The sequence below is a fragment of the Anneissia japonica genome, unplaced genomic scaffold (genome assembly GCF_011630105.1).
Source record: "Anneissia japonica isolate Jap-2015-1 unplaced genomic scaffold, ASM1163010v1 scaffold287960_len3192837_cov198, whole genome shotgun sequence".
NCBI lineage: Eukaryota > Metazoa > Echinodermata > Crinoidea > Comatulida > Comatulidae > Anneissia > Anneissia japonica.
The window spans coordinates 2,850,381-2,861,705 of NW_022712725.1; the positions used below are offsets into that span (position 1 = coordinate 2,850,381).

Here is an 11,325-nt window from a genome sequence, read left to right on the forward strand (position 1 = left end):
TCGGGTTCGCCTTTATTATTCTATGAGTTTTGGGGTTGACAAATTGTACGTAAGAAAACATAGATTATTGAACTTTGGTCTTTTGTTGAGCACCCTATACAATCAAGAAAGGTGGCAAGATAACAATGACTCTTGTTTTAGCAATTAATACAATAAACATGCATACTGCATGGTCATGGGTATACAATACTTCGGACCAAACCTATGGTTACTGTAGCCGAAATGTAGTACCACGACGCATCAAAGGCAGGCACACTCTGCGTAGACAACCGAAGTGTTTCGTGTTTCTACGGAGAACGCAACGCGACGAGGCGCGCACAACGGATTTTTTTTTAAATAATGACGACCGCCGTAGCAAGGAATTTTTCGTACGACGCGCGCATTGTGTGCCCGGCTTAACACGCGATTGCACGCACGGTTAGTGGATGACGTCTAAAACACTAAATCATGCTACGAGCTATTTTAGTCCAATTAACAGTGGATGCATTTTATAACAAATGCGAACCCACAACATTCTGAACAATTGTATACTATAAAACAGTACAGCCTCAATTACTGCATCAATATTAATCTGATAACAACATACCATCACACGTTCACACTCTTGGCATTGCCGAATGTTGTAGTAAAACACTTTTATCGTAAGAACGTTTAAAATTTCACTAAAAAAATTCTACATGAATAGAATCATTTAAGAGTAACAAAATAACTACTGTATGCTAAACAGATTAGGCTACTACGATCAATATCTTTCTGTACGTTTTTTTTAAAGACGAAAATAACATTGGTGGATTGACTGGATTGCACCATAATTATACATTGGAGTTCAGTGTAATTTCAATTGTTGAATTACTGTAATACCAACAATAAACGCTAGAAATAATAATTATGTCATCTATTAAATTGTTTAAATGTAGAACATGTAAAAAAAATAAATAAATAGTAATTATAATATTAATACTAATAAAAAAGATTAATAATAATGATAATGGTAATACTTTTATTACTAATGATAATAATAAAATTAATATAATAATTATCAAATAATAATAAGCAAATAATAATAAAGTAATGTGTAGGGATAGTTAACAGGAGTGTCCCCTAAATCCATGTTGGCCGTAGTGGTAAAAGAATATTAATAGGGGTGTCCCCTTAATACATCATCAAAATAAAACTAGAATCATATTCAACTAACTTTTGTAAAATTATACGACGTGAACTTTCTTGATCTGAAAAATAATACTGCATAAAAAATACGAACAATTAAAAAACTGACTACTTACTTCGAGCCTTGTTTTGTATATCCTTTAGACACTTGTCTATATGTTCCGGTTTGGGTTTATTGTTTTCAATTTTCTCTTCTAGATTACAGAAGAAACATTCCATGTTATCATTATGTCCTAAACACACATCATGCATTAATTTAGTTCCTTGTGCAAAAGTACTGTACGGGATAATGAAAAATATGCGACCGTAGTTTAGATACTGCAGAACTGAACGAACGCCCAGATACAGGTTAGGGAACCAACTCATTGCTTTTGTCATAGTTTTTGTTCGGACGGCATCCGTGTCCATGATTATGGGCACATTCCACTCCTCGGACAAAGCTGCCGAGTGCTCATTTCCATCCACACATACAGGCGATATTATCGCATAGGGGATGGGAGTGTGTTGATCCCATCGCTGTCTGCGTTCTATTTCCGTGAAGATAACAGTAGATTCCGTAAATCCACAGCTTGTGTTCATATATTCCATTGATAAATTTATTCCGTAGGGGGATAGTAACATATTTACCTCCTTTATGGCAATGTCGGCCGCCGGTTTTGCGTTATCAATATACAACGATTCATCTCCTTCTACAGGCAGTATTGCAAAAACATCCGCATGCACGTACGATTTACCCTGGACCGAATGGATTGCTAATGACACTACAAGCAGGTACAAATAGACCATCATCAAAACGAAGTTTAATTCCATTTTCGCAATAATTTTCTATTTAATTCCGTATGATAGGCGTACAACAAGCCGATATCACGCCAATTTACTTAAACTGTATGCAAATTTACTATCGCCTTTAGAATTGGAAAATCATATATAATTCTCTGAAAAATATATGTTGTTATTTCAAGGTACGTTAGCGATGCAAGATGGCAACTTTCCCACATTAAGCTATTATTATTAAGCGTTATCTGCTGTGTGACATCTACTCCTCAATGGCTCAATGTTTCCTTAAAACCAATTTAAACAGTATATGTATACATAAGCCCACCTATGCAACGAACACTAATCGTTATTATTAGCAATCTAACTTACAACTCCACGTGAACTGCAGACGGCTGGCTTTGGGCGAATTTATCAACTCAATATCGTATCGAAACTTTATGTTATTACATGATATCGTTCTTCGGTGTTACAGTGCGTTGATTAAACGACATTAGGATTATTGTACCGGCTATTTAAAATCTTGTTAAAAAATGCAAGCATTTGCAGGAATCCAGACCATATTAAAATAACAATGTTGAATATTTCCCTTGTTCGTAAAATTATCCACCGGAATAGACTATTGGTAAATAGATATTGTCCAAAAGCCCATTAGTAGTAATGCGTTGTATTTCAAATTAATACATCTACTGCGATCATACAAACCATGTTGCGATCCCAGTCTGCGAAAGAAAAAAAAAGATTTAATTGTTGATTTGAATCTGATATAGGCCACTTACCGTTCATATTCCAAACTGCAAGAAATAAAGCGTTCACAATCGACTATACTACCAGATCTGTATGAACGTCCTCCATTAATGACGTCATACCTTTCAACCAATCTCCTAACCACTGAGATTTTAGTGCTTCCAAACGAATACAGTTACTGTTATCTAAAGATCACTCATTAATTTAGCCACTTGTATACAATAATAAAAACGATATACAAATAAAATACGTTTAACGTTTAATATAAATAGCGATTATAAGTTATGGTAGCAGCGCTAGTTGTTTCACTAAAACTAAAATAAATAATACTAATAACAACGTTGTTATCATAATTCTTCTTTACTTATGTACTAGGTCTAATGATTAGGCCTAGGCTTACCCATATTTTTTCTAGTTTTCTGATACACATAAATTATGTTCATATGAGTTAAGTTACGGTACTGTTGTAATCAATTTTGAATGACTATTTCTTGTAAACGAATCCTATAAACATATCCATAATTTATTAATGACCGACTATACAATACGTGGAACCGAGATGGCTGAACCATGGTTGAACGCATTCAATACACAAATTGATATAGCCAGTGGCGAATTAATGTTGTTGGGAGGGGGTGGGATTGGGGAAGCAGCAAACTTTTACAAAATGGAGAAGAAATTATATTCAATATTTAATTATGGCAGTTTCATTCTCCTCATCTTAGAGGTGCTATAATCTTAATTTTTTTTTACCTAAGTCCCAACTATGGTGGGGCTGAGGTTGGTCTAGTTCCCCCTTTCAAAACTTTTTTTTTCCTCTGGGTTTTGATTTTTCACACTATCCACCACCCATCTCATAATTTTACAGTAAGTGGCCCTATATAGGCCTGCACCAAGTTTTTTTAAATCCCTGAAATTTGACTGAAGAATAACATGGATATAACACCGATCTTTGCTTACTTTTTATCAATGATGGATCCAGGAATTCGTAGAAAATGGAGGCCCATAGAGTCTTTTTATAGGTAGCTATAGGACCCGGGTATTCAAATTTTTAAGCTGGGGGCCAGTTGTAATCTGTTGAGAACAGTAGCGGGCCGACAGAATTGTATACTTCCATGTTTTTCTATGTCAGCCCCCCTCTCCATTTTCACTTTTAAAGCAGTGGATTCGAAATAGAAGGGGTCAGGGAAGAGCTCAGCCCCACCCTATATTAGGGTGGGCCCACTTTACACGTAAATTCAAATAATGTGGACTAATTTTTTTGAAAGTTGACCCATTTTATGCAAAATATGAGAATCTGGACCCATTTTTCAAAAAGTAGACTTTTGTGCAAAAATAATTTTAATTTTGTACAGCATAATTTAAACCCATTTCATAAAATGTGGACCCATTCTTTGTGGACCCAATAGAAAAATTGTGTGGGACTGTCCTAACCGTAGCTGGCTACGCGAATTGTATGTAGACTTAGTATTTTCTTTATAGTTCCCATGAAGGGGTCAGAATGTACTTATTCTAGTTATAAAATGTGTCTACCTTAGTGACATGAGTGAAAAGGGACGGATAAAAGAGGAGCAACAGATTTAACAGAACATTCACAAAGGCCTCGAGTAGTTTAATCTCAAATTAGCAATGATGCAGAAATACGCTCAACAACACATTAAAGTTGTGTTTTGACATTTTACTCAGCTCTCTACAGCAATTTATGATCATAGTGATTCATTTGTCATGGTCTAGTTACAACTTCCACACATTGGTATTGATGACTTTTAAATGAAATATGAATATTTGTGATTATTAAGAAAATATTTAAATTTACTGAGACGTTACAAGAACGTCATTGATTCTTTTTGTTAAGTAGACATACAGTAACTAAACACGTGTCATCAACACTCACAAATGCTTCAATAGTTACATTTTGCAAAAACAATTTAGACCACTGTTATATCCACGACCATTCGTGAACCGGTTTTCTGTAGGACAGCACAAGTCACATTAATTAAAAAGAATTTGACAAGAAAGAAAAATAGTGAGATTTTCCAAGTGCTTCTGGAAAACGAATGCTTCTTAGAATATTTGAGAAAAAAATCCAGTTACCTTTATTTTCATTAAATTGTGAATTCTCTGGTTCAACGACAGTCACGTTAACCATTTTCCCAAATCTACTTTTAAATTCCCCAAACGTCATGTGACGTGAATTGTAGCTTCAACATGTGAATGTAATGTGCGAGGCATTATACTTGTCTTGAGTGCAAATGCGAAAAAAAAACTAAAAAAAAAATTAATTCACATAAGTTCGATGAATCGTAATCCAGTTTGCTGATAGTCTGGAATAATTGACAGCACATAATTACCGTCAAGACTACCGTTATTACGGCCAGTAAAGTAGCCAGATATACACTAAGGAGACATGAAACTTTAAGCAAGGTTATTACAAAGTACTGTAATGCTGTTTCTGGAGCTTAAGATATTTGACTTCCAATTATAGGGTATTTACTTTCAAATTCTTTATTAACATGGTGTAATTTTTTTAAAAATTATTATTGTTTTTTTCCTCTCATGACTAATGCAACAACTCCGCTACTTAAGCATCAAGATCATTATTAAATTATAGATCACGTACACCCTCGATAGTTAGCATTTCCCGAGTGTAAATCAAATTGAACATGGCCAGCAATACGCGTTTGTACCGTAGACGCACGTGCTTACGTACGTTTGCGCTATCATTTTGTGGAACCTTAGCAGAACGTTTATTGGGGAAGTGCAGTTTCTGGTAGATGTGAGAGAAATGAAACATATAGCCTAGTATTATATTGTTCAAAGAAGTTCAAACAAAATAAATTAGCATCTAAGGAAAGATAAATAAACTCTATAGGATTTTAATAAAGCATATTTAAACAAGTGAATAAAAAAATTGAAAACAATATGGCTACACTCTATTCTTGTTCAGAGTAATATAGTGCTTTGCAGTGAGGAATGATTATAAATGTTTCAAGTGGGTTTTGTGACGCTATGGAAACGAAGTACATCTCTGAGATCCTCGGCAGCTGGTAATAGAAACGAGGAAATCAATTTCAACTGTATGTGTATAGCATTGGTGAGTGCAGAGCTCTTAATGTGTTTGAAGGGTTTAGTTACAATATGTCTGTGATTAAATGAAATAAACCTAGAAATTCCTATGGGATGTTGAACATAGATACATTCCTACATACAATAATTATGTTGAGTAAGCCCTTGAGGCATATAATACCAGGTAGCCTAATGTACAGGCAATCTTAAGAAAAAATTCTTTTGCTCAGACACTGAACCGGGGGATTTAGTGTGGTTTTTCTTCTGATGAGTTTTTTTTCTAATTGATACAGTTGTAGATAGTACAAAAAAATATATAAATAATGGAATAACTGGTTGCCAAACAATTTAATACATAAAAAAGAAGAGCTAAAACAGTTTAATAATAGGACCACATATTCTATTTATGGAGATATAGTTTATTTTAAATAATGAAATAACTAGTTATCAACTTCTTTATTCAGCCGAGAAAATGTGTGAATGTTTACACTATTATCCAGAGTCTTCTGGTGGATTAACTTTGAATTTGCATAAAACAATACTGACTAGCATCTGCTGTTCCATTTAATATACGTAACAATATTTCTAAGAGTTTTTTACACTGTACTGAACATAGAAATAATTGAGATAATTGACCTCATCAACTTACAAATACAAATTTAGTAAACAAAAAACACCCCAGGGATATATTTTGCAAAGAGTTTGAGTATAGTAAAAATAATGATCAGGACCAGGAGATTTGAAATTAGTATCCATCGTTATTTTAGAGGTGTTAATGTAAAGGCAACATGTTTTGAACTTTCAGTTAGAACGGTATAATTAGGCTAATCTAAGAGATTGGAATAAAAGGAAACAAAAACTATGTTATGCTTTGCAAGAACACATACAATTCACAAAAACACGTTACGGTTGTCATTGCATTTATTAACATATTAATATTTTTTGATATAGGGCCTCTGTTTCCTCACTTTTTATAGCTTGTTCACACTGCCTGTTCTTTTCAACGCAAAGCCTCCCCGACGGAGGGGCTGTAGCCCCTAGCACTCCCTCGCCCAGTAGCACCGCCACTGCTCTAGGTATCTTGTGAATATTTGGTCATTATTTAAAATAAAGACATGGGAATTATTATTAGAAATAAAGTTTTCGTAAACATGATGTAAACATACTGCTTGAATATAATATATGTCATAAGGGAGATAAAATCTACAAGCTGTTTTATATTTAAAATGTTCATGACTTAAATATTAAGCTAAATGTGTAAAAAACTGATGGTTCAGAGAAACAATAAAATGAATATCATAAACTCCCAAGAGAATGTAATACTCTTTTACAAATCAACATCAGCAAGAATACGATCAACACAGAATGCAAGATGATTTAATGATTCGACAATAACTATAACTAAATGCCACTAGTGAATTTTAAATTTAAAAAGTAAAACTGTTAAAAAAAAGCGCTTTAGACGAACATGTAACACTGTATAAAACATGCTTAATTTTATACGACACTTATTATAAACCTACCAATCACATACACTAACAAAAAAATCACTGGAAAACAATTAGACCTTTCAATTAAAATAACTGAAGAAAACTCAATCAATCCAATAAGCACTAACATTTTTTAAATGGCTGCACACTAAAGCCGGGGCACTCACTGTGTCTGACGGTCGTCGGCCGACGCGCTTCTATGAAAGACGGCGTAGCCTATGTTCTCACACGGCTGCTAACGGTTAGCAGGATTCGGATCCTGCAAACCGTTAGCTGCCGTGCGCTCATACGAGAAAATCCCGATCCGGATACCAAAAATATGATGATCAAATCACTGGCCAATAAGCGTAAATTGTAAACGCGTACGTGTGATTGGTTGGTGATAAAAACGCGCTCAACTTGCTAACCGATAGCGCTTGCTAACCGTTAGCGGTATCCGGATACTGCTAACGGTTAGCGCTAACCGATCGGGCGTTCTCACGCAGGTGTTAACGGTTAGCGCTAACGGTTAGCTCCCGATCCGGATACTAAGGCTCTCGCCTAGCGCTCACAGGTAATGGAGATTCGTCATACGCCAGGTCATAAAGCAGCTTTCGATTTGGACGACGCGGCGTTCTACGACGGGCAGTGAAGCGTGAAACCGTACTGCGAATGCGAATACATGGGGAAGACGTTCGTTGTGTGGATTTGGCAACGGGCTTCAAGCGATTTGACGTTGTGTTGACTACGGCAACGTGAGTTTTATAAATGCTCACTCGCTGGGGGCGCCTGCATAATTGATCACGCGATACGAGGAAGCGCGTCGTCCTGTAAATCGAAACAACTTTGATGTTGAGACGGGAAGTGCATAGTACGACGTTCATGGTTGACTGAATTCCCCGTCGAAGCGCCCCGCGTCGCCCATTTCGAAAGCTCGCTATACGCCCGTCGTATGACGCAGTGTGTGCCCGGCTTTATTATGCACACAAAAAGACGATCAGCAACGTACTGTAGGTTTATTATCAAAAAGTAAGAGAGTAGGTAAGAGACTCACACTACAGTACACCGTAGGCCTAGGGGATTTGCACAGATACACTATCATTATTACCTTACTGAGATGTATAGAATTTCGGAAGCCATACCGATATCGATTTGTTTTCAAGATGTTGCACCTGTGTATCCATAGGTTCTGATGCTAATGTCATAGCCGTCGGTGCACAATGACAAATTTGGTAGTAAAGAGTGGAGACCCGCTATCTCTATCCACAGCTACATGATTTTGAAGTTAGTTGAGGTCTGAGAGCATAATTATCATATCAACTCTAGCCCCACCATTGTTGGTAAACAACTTGTTTTGCGCATATGAATGTCCGGAAATAGATGCTGGCAACCTAGACCCGCTATTCCTTCCCCTCAAGGGGCAGCCACAATATATAAAGTTAGCATGGATGACAGTCTATGTTGGAAAAATGGCACCTCTGGATGCCATGAAATTGCAGCTGGTAAAGCTGCAGAAAATAATATTGTTAACAATTTAATTTCTTATCATTGCCATAAGTAGATAAATTGAGTTGCTTATTCCTCCAGAAGAGAAAGAAACATGAATACATGTAAATACATAAACCAAAAATGACTATAAAACACTGTAATTGTATTTACACGATGTAGAGGGTAATCAGCTATGAAATATACACAATATGCAATAAATAAAACACAGGATACTATTAGCCACACAAATGGACCTGCAGCCTACATGTTATGTACATATAGTGCTCGTACAATTTTAATTACATTTTCCTGCAAAGGTTCAGCCTGGAACGTTAACAAGTTATTTATCACGCTCTATAAGTTATACTATCACTAGAATTGTAAAAAAAAAAAAATAGGTTAAGTGCTTCTGGTAGGCCTAATACCGATTACACATTAATTTTAGTCAACATTCGGTATCACGGAGATAGGCCTACAACATTTAATTACTCATCTCTTAGTACCTCCGCCACGGGGTTATGTAGTCTACACAGTTGTCTGTTTGTTAGTAGGATCATCTGTTTAATACCTCCATGGAGGATGACGGGATCACCATACTAAATGGATCACCATAACATTTAGCGTAGCGGTACATTTCTAAAAAGAGTGTGTTGACCCTCTGAACCAACTAACAAAACAAAGTAAATATGTCCAAAAAACATAACGTTGCAAATGTGTCGACAACTAGCTCACGCACTTCACAGATAATTTATTTGTACTATGTCTAGGCCTATGCTTACTTTTAGTACAAGGGGAAATAACATTTCTTATTCTGTGTATTTATATATCTCAACATTTTATTCACGAATGAATGCATTTACTAAAACATATCTGAATCATCTGAAACTGAACATACCAGGACCAATACCGACATCCAGTATTATTATCTATAATTATTATTATTAATATCATTTTTTTTTTCAATTTTTGTTTGTGTCTTTATAGAAAGAGACTTCAGTGAGTCAAGTAACACTAAAATTATGAACAGAGTTGTTGCGATGATTTTTTAGTCCTCAAAGGAACAACACAGCTATGACCAAGCTCTAAATGTCGCTTAGATGCACACACTAAAAATTCTGTTTCATTGCGTTTATTATTTATCCATACATACTGAGAGCTTGCTCAGAGCAAGATTTCCAGACTGAAGCTCTGAGGGTTGAAATCAAAATAAAGCCGAATGACATCTCCATCTTCACCCGAACATGATGTAATCTAACACATGCGTTAGCAAAGAACAAGTAATCAATCCAATCAACGAAATCATTTGGAAAAATAAAAACATAACTCATAATGGAGAACTTTTATCTTAAATTTTTTCGATACTGAATTTATTGAAGCAGGAATAATATAACACTTCGAGATATTTATAACTTTGACCGAACACTACGGTCTCCACAAAAAGTAATAGAATGTGTTTAAAAAAACCGAATACGGTAATCACTCCATTCACAATAGCGTCCCTAATGTTTGGAAGGAACAACTGCTCAAAAGAGCCACGATTATTAACACTTTCATGGAAAATCATTCATAATATATACCCAACTAATAAATATTTACATAAAATTGGGAAATCAAATAATAAATATTGATATATGCAATACTATTGATGATACTAAACATCTATTCAAGCTTTTATTGTATAACGGTCAATTCCTTTGGAAAGTAGTTGAACATGTCATATATAATTTGTATTAAAATTAATATTACGAGTAATATAGCTTTTGAAAATGACAAAAAAAATAAACGAAAAACTGTAAATCATTTAATTGTAATATCAAAACTATGTATCAGCAAATTCACGTATGAGAACAATTCTAACCTAATCAACTTATACTTTTTTGAATTAAGAATTCGTGGATATTCAGTTCACTTTAATCAATGATGATGTCATGATGTAATGTGATCCTTCAGTGTACACAATGGTGGTAACAAAATACTATTCTATGATATCTACACAATGTACAACTTCGACTGTATAATAATGATGGAGTTTATTTAAATATACTGTAATCATTAATGACAGTAGTGGAAAGTGATGATAATAAATATGACAACAAAAAATGATAATAATTGTAATTGCTGTTATTATTATTACTTTTGTGATATGATCCATTCAATGTAAACATAACTATATCAACATCATGATATGTGAATGTTGGTAAAAATATCCACAGAACAATCTTTTTCAAAATGTGTATTATAATAATATATGTTATTCGGTCAAAATAATTAAGTTTTGTTGTTATGTATGGACTGGGAATGTACTTGGCTCAAATGTGTATGATGGATTAAGCTGTGTAGGTAGTGATAATAATAAGAATGATGATAATAATGGTAATTATTGCTATTATTTTTATTTTGTGATATGTGCCATTCCCTGTAAACATAATAATATCAATATGCTATTCGGTCAGAACTTTTTGTTATGTATATAACATCGTCAAACAACTGAACCTGGGAGTACACCAGATTTTTGTGAGTGATGTTATAAAAACGTATTTTTAATGAAGACACAACTGCTGCGATAATTAAAGTTGTGTTGTTCCATAAAAAATTCCAAAATATATTATAAAAA

General features: G+C 34.7%; 1 protein-coding gene across 1 annotated transcript; it reads right to left on the reverse strand.

Annotated features, from left to right (window-relative positions):
• Positions 1-967: 967 nt before the first annotated feature.
• LOC117108091 lies at positions 968-8,454 on the reverse strand. Its single transcript, XM_033249983.1, has 2 exons — positions 8,332-8,454; positions 968-2,663 (listed from the first exon to the last, which is right to left on the reverse strand). The coding sequence occupies exon 2, from the start codon at positions 1,975-1,977 to the stop codon at positions 1,276-1,278; it is 702 nt and encodes a 233-aa protein (XP_033105874.1). The 5' UTR covers positions 1,978-2,663; positions 8,332-8,454; the 3' UTR covers positions 968-1,275.
• Positions 8,455-11,325: the final 2,871 nt, after the last annotated feature.